The 15236-nt window shown below is 34.1% G+C and overlaps 3 protein-coding genes across 4 annotated transcripts; 1 reads left to right on the top strand and 2 right to left on the bottom strand.

Moving 5' to 3' along the window:
• Positions 1-3023: 3023 nt before the first annotated feature.
• Positions 3024-8775, bottom strand: LOC124635155 (WW domain-binding protein 2). The gene is made up of 7 exons (XM_047170960.1): positions 8552-8775; positions 7105-7279; positions 6848-7007; positions 6293-6423; positions 4656-4875; positions 4238-4320; positions 3024-3786 (listed from the first exon to the last, which is right to left on the bottom strand). The coding sequence occupies exons 1-7, from the start codon at positions 8605-8607 to the stop codon at positions 3739-3741; spliced, it is 873 nt and encodes a 290-aa protein (XP_047026916.1). The 5' UTR covers positions 8608-8775; the 3' UTR covers positions 3024-3738.
• Positions 8776-8929: 154 nt separating this feature from the next.
• LOC124635150 (mismatch repair endonuclease PMS2) lies at positions 8930-12763 on the top strand. Of its 2 annotated transcripts, none has more exons than XR_006984974.1 (8): positions 8930-9127; positions 9250-9409; positions 9812-9955; positions 10033-10234; positions 10314-11981; positions 12069-12267; positions 12357-12493; positions 12589-12763. XR_006984974.1 is itself a non-coding variant. In XM_047170955.1 (8 exons), the coding sequence occupies exons 1-8, from the start codon at positions 9071-9073 to the stop codon at positions 12667-12669; spliced, it is 2661 nt and encodes an 886-aa protein (XP_047026911.1). In that variant the 5' UTR covers positions 8932-9070; the 3' UTR covers positions 12670-12763. The 2 variants fall into 2 exon arrangements, 1 of the variants encoding a protein (XP_047026911.1); XM_047170955.1 differs by having other exon boundaries at positions 8932-9127; positions 12344-12493.
• Positions 12759-15215, bottom strand: LOC124635154 (glutamate-rich WD repeat-containing protein 1). The gene is made up of 7 exons (XM_047170959.1): positions 14802-15215; positions 14513-14678; positions 14044-14262; positions 13706-13842; positions 13474-13628; positions 13000-13217; positions 12759-12915 (listed from the first exon to the last, which is right to left on the bottom strand). Exons 1-7 carry the CDS (start codon positions 15104-15106, stop codon positions 12778-12780), a joined length of 1338 nt encoding a protein of 445 aa, XP_047026915.1. The 5' UTR covers positions 15107-15215; the 3' UTR covers positions 12759-12777.
• Positions 15216-15236: the final 21 nt, after the last annotated feature.

Here is a 15236-nt window from a genome sequence, read left to right as displayed (position 1 = left end):
TGTATGTGAAAAAGCAGTTTTCAGCTGAATTTAAATATAGTCTCACTATTCAACTCCTTCATTAGTGGCTTTATGTAGATTCCAATTTTTATATTGCAGGATAGAGTATTCTGCACCTACCTATTCATTTTGTAGGTATCGAACTTATGGAGACAAAAAAGGCTAATTTCAAGATGTATTTAATTTATTAAATCATAATTAGCTCTTAAATAAAGATTAATTTGTCAAGAATACACCCCATGCAACTTTCGTTACATTGCGTAAATATAACTTTCAGTTAGGTACTACAATATTTTAATATACTAAGGCCCAAGTTCACCGGTAACACAAACTTCGGTTTTCATGAAACAACACTGTTTACTATGAATTTTCACGTTCAAATTTTAAAGTAAACAGTCGTTTAAAAATTGCGCGATTAATTTGTCGGTGATATTCGGCCTAAGCATATTCATTCAATTTGTGACCATTTTCAATATTTCTTGTGCAAAGTTAACTTTCCAGTTGAATGGGGTATTTTCTTTGCCTTATTTATATTTACAAAATAGCACAGTTGAACTTGTTCCTTTTTCTTCTTCTGTGGTCTTTACCTCGGCGGCTAGGCGTCTCCAATTGTTTGTTTCGTTTCCGCATATACCGCTGATAATACTGTGTACCAATCGTAGCATCTATTTTTTTCAACCGATCCTGTCTTCTTTTTTCACGCAAAAACATTTCTACAGTACCTAAGCTTCTGGTACTGTTCATTTTTTTTATGCGTTTTCTATCGATCGGTTTTGTTTCGTTGATACCAGCTTCAATTATGGACACTTCGCTAGGACATGATTTCAGCCCTCCAGTGTGGCATCGTCCAATGCGTCGGTTGGAGCTCCGCGGTCGAAGGTAGTTGCATTGTTGATGCCAAACTCCTATCTGTGTGTAAGGTGGACAAACATGCAGCTGCATAATCGTGAAATTACTGAAAGCAGAAAACATATTTTAAATATAGGAACGTAATTAGCTAAGACTACTTTACACTTACTAAACAACAAGCAATTATAATAAAGAAGCCAGCCTTTTCGTGATATAGACTTAAAAATATATTAACCATCTTACCGCATTGCTCTCTTATGAACATCCAGTGGTTTTTTTCAGAAAGTGCTCAGGAAAGGTCTCTAGAGTAATAAAATAATAGGTATAGATTTCTTTAATATTGTTATTAATTATTACTTTCAAATAAATAATAAAATAGGTGTTTCGGTGGTATCAGATAATAATTTCGACCAGTCTATGAACATAACACTGTTTACAATATGACACATTTCTTTTTCTTGAGTCGCCCTCGGTGGCCTCTGCCAGCACAACATGAAGTCAGTGATCTCTTTGAACCTTGTCGTCTCTGGTACTTCAAATAACTGTGCTTCCCAGACAGTCTATCTTTCTTTCTCATTTTAGCCTCTTTAGACTTTTTCTTAAGAAATTTTTCTACTGTTTTCACATTCCTGGGATTCGTGCACTTGTTTTTAAATTTACCACAAGTGGTGCATTTTGATATTGATTTTGTTGCCATAATTGAAACTGCACTGCGGCATGGCTTGATACCCTTTGATATAGTTCTCTTGAGACATTTTTCTGGGTTCTGGCATGGCGGGGGAGTGGGGTGGCACCGCACGGGTGTACATGAGGCGGACGGCGTGCATGGTGGGTGCAAAGTGGGAGCCATTGGGACGAGTCAGGTATTACTCTGAAATAAAAATATTATGTTATCTTATATTAACATATTAATAGAAGCCAGCGCCAACAAAATGTTTAAACTGCCACTCATTCTACGCATAGACGACAAAAATAAAAATGAAACTTACCTACCAGCGATTGGGGCACATAAAACAGACACTGTAACCGCGAAATTAACACCGAGTACCGTTTATTTGTTTTGTAAAAATTAATTCAAGTACAAAAAGACATGTCCACTACGTATGTAATGCTACCTAAGTATAACATGAATGGATGAGTGATACTCACAATATTTGTTCATGTTATATTGGTACTTCTGATCATGTATCTAGATTCTCCGCTGGCTTCAAAATTTTACACTAAAGTTAAAAGAAAAAGGTATTCTTAAAGTCAGACCTTTTGAAGAGGTGAAGAACTAAAGTAAAATGAGGTGTTGTTTTAGGGAGCATCTAACTAACACGTGTTAATTATTATCAGCTCGTGGAAAACTTATGCCGTACTTAATAAGTAACATTTTAACACTGGTTCACCACCTCAATGCAACTCACAACTTTGTACAAAAGTTCAATGCCTGTCGCGCGTTTGTAAACTCACAAGTTTAAAATGTATTTAAAATTGTACTCATACAAACACATTTAACGGAAGATAAATAATGAATCTCTTGGAACTCATATTCACAAAGTAATCTAATACACATGGGAGTGGGAAACTTCTGCATTTGTCACTGCATTTGAACTTTTGTATGAGACTTACACACATGTATGTTAGCATTAAAATACGAGTTAATTATGAGTGGCAGTCATATTTACACGAGGCTGGCTTCTTTCATGTATATAAAATAAATCTACATTTGCAGGCTTCTTTGTACAAAGCTGTCATTACAGTGTCTACTTCAAGTATGTAGAATAAACTAAATACGCAAATATTGTGATTACTTACCCATAATATGTGAAGGCTTAATGTGTTTGGGTTACTATTGTTGTATCATTTCGCTGAATTTTTGTTAAATTGTTGGTTTTAACATTTTTGTATCTGACACCCGGAATTTACATTTTTGATCTTCTATTTTCAAGATTGACATATGCTATTAATCTTCTTTTGACATTACTGACTTATTTTACACATGGACAGTGATTACTACGACACTGATAAGGATTGCGATGTATAAAAAGTATGTTATTCATTAAAAACGAAGCTTCCTTTTTTTCTACCAATGGAATAATAATAATTTAACATAAACAATAAATCTTAGTCTACTTAGGCCAAACTATTATCTAATCAATACAGGATATAACCAAATAAAACTTTAGAAAAACAAGCTAAGCCTTTATTAAGCTTATAATTTTGTGTACATTGAATTTTGTACGGAAATAATAAATACACAGCTTATCAATACACAGTCGTAACACTACTATATTTAATAATATTAATACAAAATAAATCGGCAATTGTTCAAACATTATACACTTTGATTAGATTCTTATCTACAACAGTAAAAGTGAATACAGATTTATTTTTTATAATAAAATATCACATTAATTGTAAATAGCTGTAACATGTTTATATAAGAAATCTATTTACTTTATATTAATTATAACATTTGCAAGGGTCCATTCATACTCATTCCTTCTGTACTTCACATCATTTCAGACTTCACCAAACCAAACATTTACAAAACCAGTTGGTATAAATGAACCCAAATCTCTAAATGATAAATGATTTTTAATTTATATTCTTTGAACTACTAAATTAAAGTGCAAAGGCTAATATAACAAACTCCAAAGAAAGACGTAGCCAGGATCAAAAACTACATAATTTTTTCTGGATACATTTTGTTGTTAATGATTCGGGCGATTTCAAAATAGTTCCAAAAACTAGCTACGACTATCAATAGATATTAGGAATGTTACATTAATATAGTTTAGTCACTGTCTGCCTCTTCCCCCAATTTTTCCAGTGGGATGTAGAACTCATCCTGACCTTTAAGACATGAGTTCTTTGGTGGCATTTGGAAATGTGGACAATGCATTAATTTTCTTTCTTTGACAACGACTCCTGATAAGTCGGCGGTTGATCCTATAAATGAAAAAGTGTTTTAATCTCCGTTTTTTGAGGTTTTTTTTTTGTCAGTACCCAAAGCCTCCGAAACAACGTAATCGATTTGAAAAATTCTTTCACTAAGGAAAGCTGGACTATTCCCGTGTACTATAGGCTATATTTTGTCCGGGTAGGGGAAGAAGTTCCTCCGGGACAGTGGTAAAACCGCGGGAAAGAGCTAGTTATTATTAAATTGGTACATTCGCAACGTAATGCCGCGTTCGTTACCGATAATCGCAAATTACAATATTTACTGTCGGATATATAAAATGCTCTGTTGATTTGATAAATAAAGGCCAACAAAAAGTATTAACTACATGATTTTAACTCTAGTTTTACAGTTAATGACACGGTATTACTTCAAAATACATATTGTAACCAATGTCCACGTTAATTACGTTTATTTTTTAATCGTATTATTTATACTTACGTTGTAAGGTGGGGGCACGTAAGCTGTCTGAGGCCTGTTAGGATCGTAATAGGCGCTTTGTGCGGCCTCTGCAGCCTTAGCATCTGTAAATGACAATGGTACTACTGCAGCAACATTACAGACCTATTTAAATGTCAATCAGTATACACTATTAGTTCTATAAAAGCCCACAATCTAATGACAGGAACTAATCAAGAACAACATGAATAGCTAAAAGATGTATCAAGTGATTATTGTACTAAAAACTCGTAAAGGCCTACTCACAGTGGAGTCGCGTCTGGCAATGGATTTATTCATGTTTCAGATTATACTATCTTGAAATCTGTACTAAACAATTAAATCTTTTTATAAAAAAAATAAAAAATGCTTCTGTATTTTGTTTTATAATTTTGAATTTAGAATGGAGTATAATCCTCACCATTTGAGGACATGCCGGACATGCCAGCCGGGGCTCCAGGGTAGCCAGGCGGTGCGGAGGGGCCATGCTGAAATCCTGCACCTGTTGGCGACGGAGAGTCTTGGGCACTGGCGCCGGAGTAGCCAGTGCCGGGCGGATAAGGCCTGCCCATCACGCCCGGGTACGGTGGGGGGTTGTCGGACACGAATACTGAGTTTGGTGGTGGCTGATCGGGAAAGGCCTAGAAATTGACAAAATATAAAAGTATAAAGTCAAAAATGTATACATATAATATTTTCGTAAAAGCATTAAGAGGGCTATCACAAATTTTCGAGTTTTATACGAGTTTTGATGCGTCATTATGCTTTGGATATAGTCACAAAAAAAAAAACAAAAATAAGATTAAGAAAGTTTGATCATTTATCTTGGGGCTGTTTTCAATAAATATTTTAATTTGCCCACGTACATCAGTAAAATCTTTGTCTCTGCAAAGGATGTTTCATAAAATGTTGCTTTTGGGAATCTTTTGATGCTTCAGTACTACGAGGATATAGCAATTTAACCATTTATAAAAATGTTCAAGACACAACTATATCTTGTACTTGTGCTTGCTTAAACCAATTTATTACAATTCATACAGTAATACACCAAAAATAATTCTATAAAAGTGAGAGTTACTGACAATTTTCCGTACAAAACTATATTTTTTATCTATGAAAGTATAATCCAAATTCAAATAAAAAATATTTAATAATTAAGGTGGTATTGTTATAAAGCTTGAAAAAAAAATGGCCTATTTAAAAGTAAAATAATATTTTAAAATAATTTTTGTTTGCAATGCAAAGAATCAATATAAATCTTTTGACGCGCGGTGTTCAACTTTAGTCAGCGCCAAGCGCTTACCGAGGAGGGACGTATCGCTCGCTGTTGCGCCGCGTAAACTCGCCGGAGTTCGAAAAATATAGCGCAACCTACGCATCTAACACGTTTTGATACTAGTGAGTTTTTATTTTATTTATCAGTTATAATGATCTGATTGAAATGTAATATACATAAGTATTAGCCCATGATATTCTAATGCGAAAATGTTATAGATTGGGTTCTCTTTTTTTGATGTTGGTTATATAGAAATATGTACGTAAATGTCATCGTCGTTAGTTTCGCTGTTGCATTAAAATATTATTGGATATCTTTGATTCTTGCAGGAGATGAAGATAATACATGGAAGACGAATTATAGATTTTAGTTTTTTTATAAATCAATTACTTATACCTAATTGATAAACATGGTGAAAAGTTTGGTTGTCGATTAAATAATTTAAAAATTGTAAACGATTATTTGTTTATTGTAACTCAATCGAGCTATTCTAGGTTATAAAATTCATCGGTACAAATAATATTTCATAAACTATAAAACCAATAAACTATTTCGGAAAAAAAGTGGCAAAGTCAAGTTTGTTTGTGCCGCGTAGCGATCCGCAGGTGTGCGTTGCGTATTTCACTAGACGCACACGCGCGCAAGTGCTGCCGGCTATCGTCTAATTTACCTAAACCTGAGCGATTCGATTTTGTAATAGCGCTCTTAACACAGTTTTTGGTATTTACGAATATTACTTCAAAATTATTGTCACGGTTAGCGACTCATAAAAAAATACTGACCGTGTAGGGAGGCACCCATCCATAGTAGCCCTGCGGAGGCGGTGCGTATGCCGGTGGGGGCGCCGCATACCACGGCCCGCTAGGCGGCGCATACGGGGGAGGCATGGCACTCGGAGACACATGACGAGTTGCTGAAATTAATGTTTGTAAGTAAATAATTGTTCTTAAGCCAGTGGTGTGTTATTTTTTGCAACAAGCAGAAGATTTTTATCGATACTCATTTTATGAGTCAAAGAAATATAGTAATATAGCTCCATTAGCCTGGATAGTAACCTTGTGTATTAAAATCTGATGTACGAAAAAAAGCTGTCCTTTGTAGGATTATCATTTATTTTGTGTAATTGGCAGTACATATATAAATGTGTTTACATTTTATCACAGTAAATGAATGTGAAACAGCAAAAGAGTTGAAACAATGATAGCTTATCACTCTGATACCTATGAGAGAATTATAAATAAACCATATTAACATATAGCGAAAAGGTTGACTTAACAGCATATTCCTTTTTTGTTTAGAAGTACAATAGAGAATAAGACAAATATAACAATACATACCAAGATGTGCAGCTTTCAGCATAGCCTGGCCAAACTCAATGGCACCTCCAGACTTGAATACTATCTTGAATTTTACTTCACCTATGAAGTTACCATTGGCTTGTGCATGAACTTTACCCTTGATGTAATTAGCAGAAAACATTGGCTGCTCAACAGTGACCTGTGAAAAAATAAAATAAAAAAATTATCCTGAAAGATGTCTTTGGAACAGAGTAGAATTAAGAGTACCAATTTCAATGAAAAAACAAACAACTTACATCTTCCAATGTAACAAAGGGGAAACTGAAGGATCTCAATGGCTCAGAGCGGCTTTTTGAGTTGAAAATCATGCGATGTGTTGTCAAATACATGCGCCCAGTTTTGACACCCGTGAACTCAGTGGTGTCATTGCCGTAGAATTCAACTGAGACATTGTCCGAAAACAATATGATACTGAAATAAAAATAAAATTATTTTTAATTAAATACATATTGACCCCAATATAATTGGGAAAAGGCTCAGGAAGTGATGATACATTGATATTGTGTTGGCAAAGTTATTATTAACTTCTATAAATGTATGATTAATAGGAGGTAAAGAGGAACAGGATAATGCATTTCCTTCAAGGATGTTCATTATGTTAGTTAAGTGAGTAATACATCCTCTGTAACACCAGGATAATGGTCATAATGTTATAAGCATTTCAGAATTGTTTTGGGAATGAAACATTTGAATATAGGTACACTAAACAAATCACTGTTTTCCTTTTTTTAAGAGCTGTGATTAAATTGAGTCAAATTAAATTACATTTTACGTTTCTAATCTCATCCATGTCATTATAACACCTATCAATAACTGACAATTAATAGCAAATTAATAACCACAATATTAGATGGAGAAGACTAGTTTCTATTAGTTAGAATGTATCCTAATCAAATAAATCTAATTATATCTATTTGACATACTTAATTCCTTACTCAATTATAAATGTATATGTTTGTATCTATGTCTGACTGCCACACTTTCACTTTAAATATCTAAAACAATTTAGATTTTGGATAGATCATTTGCATAGAGGTTTAGACTTTCTTCAGCTTTCAAACTCCACAAAAATAACTGCATTCCCATTACCAGTAATGTTTTAGATTTGTACTTTCATAATTCTAAGAAAAGTGACATCAGACACAATTTGTCTAATTTAATCAATACTTTGTACATTAATATATAAACAAAAACCAGAAGGCTTTGATGTCCTTCAAAACTAGAATCATCATTTTGTTATTTAAAAAAACAGTGAGTCATTAGTCTACAATAAATTGTTATGAAATTACGCCTTATTCTTACTAGAATTAATTAACAGATAAATCTAATAAGACAAACTAAACAGGCTTACATTATAGCCCACTCTGGCTATAGGATTGTTTCAGATACATCATAATGCTCATCATGTAGATAATCTGCTGTATGCATTTAAAATTATTATGTTTTATAGTAAATGTTTGTACTGATTGTTATCTCTAGGATATTTAGTGAAAAAAAAAACAACACAAATATCGGCGTGATTAATACTGTTGCAGTATGTATATAATTAAAAAAAGACTGAGTTTTAAGTTACTTGTACAACTAATTGGCGTTAAAAATCAATACATAGAAAGATCTATAGGAAAGTGTAGAACATTCTAAAGTATATACGCAGTCGTCATTTCTATAAAAAAGGTGACTCACCATTCCCTTGCATGTATCAATACTCCGTGATCGGCATGAGCCGTATTTAGCGACATTTTGACGTGTTATGCAACGATGAAATAGATTTATGAACCTTTTTCGAAATACTGATTTAGGTAATACTTAGCTAAGCCGTTTTTACAACCGACCAACTTAAATAAACATTGAATAAAAACCCGATTTTATCGCTTTCTGCGTACTGACATTGACATGACTTAGCTAACATTGACATTAGCACAAAATGACAAATTCAAACCAAACAGATAATTTACAACCATTTTTTCTGCAAACGGTATGGCATCGATAACGGGCCATGAATGAAAAACACCTCTATTCCTCGGTGCTGAATGTCGGTCTACTTCCATTCAATCATTTCGAAATTACATCTGTGGAATTTATTTATATGTCAATGTCAATATGTATGCAAGCGGGAAAACAATGATTTTATTTTTGAATTTTCCAAGAAATGTATCGATTTTTGTGTAATTTACAAGTATAAAGTTTCAGTTCAGCCAAGTTATGGATATTATTAAGCCTATTGCTACTGATACAGTTCACAAAATATGTTCGGGACAGGTACGAGTTTTCACTTTTATAATTTATCTACTGTCTTCCATACATTTTAGATTAAGACTCATTTGATATATTTAATACATTTTAGCTAAGCCTTAATGATAATTTATGCCCAATTTTGTTAGGTTGTGGTGAGTCTAGCAGTGGCTGTGAAAGAACTGGTGGAAAATTCTTTAGATGCTGGAGCAACTACTATTGATATAAGATTTAAAAATTATGGGATTGATCTGATTGAAGTGTCAGACAATGGTACAGGTGTTACTGAAGATAACTTTGCTGCTTTGAGTAAGTTGTAACAAAACAATAGAGATTCTGTCTGTGGTTTAAACAATTTGCACAAAATAAAAAAGTAGATGCTAAACATCTGTATTTTTATGCTATCCATTTTGAAATATCATCGTCATTAGAGCAAAAGTTAACCTATTATCATGTGTTCGATACAAAAATACCAAATACTCAGGAAGCGATAATATAGGATAGCCTTGGTGGCGGTAGAGTGTCACCCCGCCATCATTGGGCAGATAAGAGCGTCCGTATTTCCTTGGCGCCTGTGTGCGCTGCACGCTTTGCACACAGGGGCAGCTCACCCCTGTTAAACAGTTGTATTTGGAACCACTACTCCAGCTGACAAGAAACATTTCTTTTACATACAATAAAATAAAACAATTGACTGTCTTAATGTTACAGCTTTAAAGTATCACACATCAAAATTAAGTGAATATTCAGATCTACTTGGAGTGACAAGTTTTGGCTTCAGAGGAGAAGCTCTCAGTTCATTATGTTCACTAGCCAATCTCACAATCACTACAAGACATAAAGATTGTGAATATGGTATGGTATATATATATAAAAAATAAAGACTTAGAAGTGTAATATTTACCTTATTGTAACATTTTTATGAATTTCAGCTACAAAATTGGAATATGACCACAAAGGAAACATAACAAAGCAATCACCATGTTCAAGACAAGTTGGTACAACTGTTACTTTAACAAACCTATTTTCATCTCTACCAGTAAGACAAAAAGAATTTCACAAAAATGCCAAAAGGGAGTTCAATAAAATGACACAACTACTGTATGCATATTGTTTGATATCAGTTGGAGTAAAGTAAGTCTTGTTACCTGTGCAATAGTATGCAAGGGATTATCATTTAATGTTTACATTGCAAATTATGTGAATTTTTCAGAATTACTTGCTATAATCAGACAAGCTCCAATCCTAAGTCACTTGTTGTGGGAACACAAGGTCAAGGTTCGTCTTACAAAGACAATATAGCAAGCGTCTTTGGAGTGAAACAACTGCAAACATTACTTGAAATAAAACCTGAATATGGCACAAATATAAAAGATAACATTTTCAAAGGTTTATCAGGAGAAGTTCAAGAGAACAATGAAACGGCTGAAATAGAGGATATTGAAATTGATTTATCTGAAGATTCAAATGATGCAGATAAAGCTGATGCAACTAACAATGACATAAATGCTTCACAAAAGTCTCAGGGTCATAAAAATATTGTAAAACCAATAGAGTTTACAGGTTTTATCTCTTCTTGTGCACATGGCAGTGGACGCTCAAGCACAGACAGGCAGTTTTACTATGTCAATTCTAGACCTTGTGAGCCAACCAAGATTATCAAAGTCATTAATGAAATATACAGACAGTATAATTCAAATCAATACCCTTTTGTATTCTTGAATGTTGAAATGGAAAGAACAACCGTTGATGTAAATGTGACTCCAGATAAACGTAAAATATTCCTCACAAAAGAGAAAATTATAATGGATATACTGAAAAACTCCTTGGTAAAACTGTTTGAAACTATACCTAGCACATTAAAGATAGAATCAACTCCTAACTTTTGCATTAAAGAAAGTAAAGATGTCAAACCAGAATTGAAACAAGCAAGAGTTTTCAATTCTTTTTTGCAACAATTTCAAAATAAAACAAAGCTTGCTAATAGTGTGTCTACAGATGATAATGAATCAACAAAAGTTGAACTCAAGCGAAAATCGACAACAATGCTAGATTTCGTCTCATCAAAAACCAAGAAAACAGATTTTATAAAAGTAGAAGAAGATTTCGAAGAAACTGTTGATCAAGAAGAAGAAGTTGAAGATAAGAACAATGAATCAGCTGACATCCTTGAATCTGAAGATGAAGAACTAGAGAGTTGCGATTCGGTAAAGCAGAATGATAATACAAGGGAAATTAATGAAAATAAAGTCATAGATGTTGATAACAAATCATCTGCAGAAGATGATAACAAATCATCCGCAGAAGATGATAACAAGTCATCTGCAAAAGATGATAAAAAGAAAATAATGTATTTAGATTTTACTGAAGATTTGCCTACTACACAAATCAGAGATCTTTCTAATGTTGTTATAGAGAAGTCCTACACAACAAATTGTAATATGAAAGCCATAAAAACAAAAGCTAATACTTCTTCATGTGAGGTCAAAGAAAGAACACCTAAAAAGCAGAAAATTGTAACAGATAAGGAAGATTTAGGAAAAAATAATAGAAAATCTGTAATTCTAAACACATCTCTAGAACATGTTAAGGCATTAACAAGTATGTATGTAAACAATAAGAGGGAATCAGCTCCAACAAGGGTCAAGTTTAAAAGTGAAATAAATCCTGTATTCAACAAAAAATGTGAGGAAGAATTGACTAAGGAAATATCTAAAGACTCGTTCAAAAAAATGCACGTCATTGGACAGTTTAATTTAGGTTTCATAATTACGCAATTGGAAGATGATCTTTTTATAATTGATCAACACGCTACAGATGAGATTTATAATTTTGAAACATTACAGAAAACTACAGAGTTAACTAGTCAAAAATTGGTAATGTAAGTTTAAAGTAGACTTGACTTGTCTAGACTTGAGGTGAGTGTGAGCAGAATTGAAAAATTAATACAACTATGTTTTATTTTCAGCCCACAGCAACTTGAACTAGCTGGAGCGAATGAACAAATATTGATGGATAACTTGGATGTTTTCAAGAAGAATGGTTTTACTTTTGAAATCAATGAAGAAGCCTTGCCAACAAAGAGGGTAAAGCTTTTGACATTACCCATGTCAAAAAATTGGATTTTTGGGAAGGAAGATATAGAAGAGCTGTTATTTATGTTAAGGGTATGTGTCATAAAACAGCTAAATTAGAAGTTTTTGTGTCTTTTGTTGTTAATGAATTGATCATCATTAATTTAAGGAGTCTCCTTCAGAATATTGCAGACCTAGTAGGGTAAGAGCAATGTTTGCATCCAGGGCTTGTCGGAAATCAGTAATGATAGGCACAGCACTGAGCAAAGCAGATATGAAGAAGCTTGTTGACCACATGGCTGAAATAGACAAACCATGGGTAAGTCTTAAGTAAATTCTGGTAATGTTTTTTTCTGGCTGTGCTTTACCATGTTTTGCAGTTGCCTCTCAATTTCTCGTTTTCTTTTGTTCTAGAATTGTCCACATGGCAGACCTACAATTCGACATTTAGTAAATCTAGCTATGGTCCATACGAAGGACAGGCTTGACACCTGATTTTGTGGTATTTTACGAGTATTAAAATCAATCTCAATGATGTTACTATATATTTCAATTAATCATGAAGATAATAAAACAATATTGAATTAAATTTTATTGTTTTATTCATACACTAATAGTTTTGAATATATTAAATCCAGTGTGTGCTGTTGTCACCATGACTCCTGGCATTTGTTTGTGCCAGTGCAATTCTTTTATATCACTCTGTCCTTGATGGATGAATAGAAGCTGTGGTGGTAGGTTCTGCAACAATAATTTGAAGTATGTTGAATTACTGGATTTCCATATAGCTTTAAGACATTTTATAGTTTTAAGGACCAAACATACCTTCAATTCTTCATCAACCACGTCATCATCATCCCGCTCTACAGCTAAGTCCCAAAGAGCAACCTGATGGTCTTCACCACTAGACGCCAGAACACTGGGTTCAGTCCAGTGCCACTCTACCGAGGTAATAGGCGCTGTGTGGTGCTTGAAAGTACCCACTGGGGTTTTGCTTGCCAATTGCCTTAAATCCCAAATGTGAAGGAATCCATCATCTCCACCTGGAATTAGCAATAAAGCATTATGAAAAACTGATTCATCATATGTATAATCATCGGCATGGATATTGAGCCCTGACCTTCACCTGCGCGAGAAGCGATTTATTGGTTTATTGTCTTATGTGTACAGTACGCAAAGCGATCCCCACTCTTCCGCCGAGAGCTCAATATTCGTGCTGATAACTATATGTATGGAACTGTATTATATGTATACTGTTTTAATTATAATAAATATAATAATGAAAGTAGATGATCTTACCACTTGCAATGAATGGCTCTTTACTATTCCATGAAATAACATTGACATCACTTTGATGAGCATTCTCAACTGCCAGCATGCAGGCTTTGTGAGGAGCTGCTCTTGTGTCCCATATTCTTATTGATTTATCTACAGAACAGGATGCTACTACATTCCTGAAATATCAAAATTCCTTATTAATCTTTTTATGTTGTAAATAAGTCCTAACATTAATTGGGATGTGATGACTTGCCTCTCATTAGGTGACCACTGTATATCTTCAACAGAGCTAGTGTGTCCCACTAGAGGCCTCTGGTCTACTTCCCAAGTACCAGCCTGGTTGGGCTTCCAAATGTGTATATCTCTCCTGCAGTCACCAGTTGCCAGCACCTGTAATTTTCAAGCAATTTTTTACAATACAATCAACAATAATTTAAGAAAATTTAAATTATTTTTTTAATAACAGAGACACAAAGTATTACAGCTGCCTTAGAGAATTTGGGCAATAATAATAGAAGTTGTGCAATTCAATACTGTGTCAATAAAAAGTTACTTGTGACCTAAAATAGTTTTAAAAGATTGTCTACTCACACCAAGTTCTGTGGGACACCAATCTATTCCAAATCCTTCTTGCTGGTGTCCATTGAATGAGTAAAGAGGTCTGACAGGATTATTAACAGTATCCAGGTTGTAACGTTCCAGTAGAGTAGGGTCATCCACTGCTTGTAATTGTTGTGTTATGTTCCAAATATCTACTCTGCCTAATTCAGACCAACTTGCAGCTAGAACTGAATTTCTGAAACTTGTTGCCTGTAAAAATTTATTGTGTTCATGGTCATATATTTCAAGTCAATGTAGAGTTTTTTATCAGTAATCTGTAATAGTCTGATTTAATCAATAAAAACTTGTATATTTTTTAGTTCTCACAATATAAAATGTGCCAGGCTTTTGGGCATCTCCCAGTCAACAGCGATAGGGATGAATTTTTAGAGTTTAGTTTTTTTATTTTTACTATAAATATGTAAATAAATAAGAGATATAAAAATGAGATGTTTCTTACCCTAATTCTATTGACACAGCCCTGGTGCTTGATGAAAGAGAATGTCATTTGTGGCTTTTTCTCTTCATCCTCCTCCTCATCATCATCATCGTCTTCTTCGTCAGATTCTTCCTCATCTTCAGCTTTCGATGTTTGGTGCAAGTTTGACATCTTGATCACTAACAAACTAAAATAAAAAAATTGTTGCAATATTCCTGATAAGTAAATATGCAAGATAATGTTAGAATTTGAGATTCCCTATTTTATAAAATTATGTTGCCTGTAGTTTTAATAAATAAGTTTGACTTACTTATTTAAATGTGCACTGGAAGCCTGAGTGCCGGAAACCAAATAAGCGGTCATCGGGTACTCATTCCTGTCGTTACCAAGATTATCAGGAACAATGTCGAAGCTTAGACAAGGGGCGCCAGTCTGAGCTTGATGTAGCATCACATAGGCCGACTGGTCACACACTAGCCGCTCGTCTTCCTTCAGAGGTTGTCCTGGGAGATAAGTCTTGGGACGGTCATCGTCCTCTTCCTCTCCTTCCATAACCTCATCTTCACCTTCAGAGGAACTAGCCTCCATCTGGTCTTCTGCTTCATTAGCCGACATAGTTACAAATAACAGAAGTAACTTTCTTTTACTATCAACAACACGACACGCGTGATTTAGGTTATTTTCAGTCGCTCGATTTCTCGATTTTGACAACTGACACTCGACTCGGCATTCCTTGACCACAGAT

The sequence above is a fragment of the Helicoverpa zea genome, chromosome 12, assembly GCF_022581195.2.
Source record: "Helicoverpa zea isolate HzStark_Cry1AcR chromosome 12, ilHelZeax1.1, whole genome shotgun sequence".
NCBI classification, from domain to species: domain Eukaryota; kingdom Metazoa; phylum Arthropoda; class Insecta; order Lepidoptera; family Noctuidae; genus Helicoverpa; species Helicoverpa zea.
This window is presented reverse-complemented; position numbering and strand designations above follow the sequence as displayed.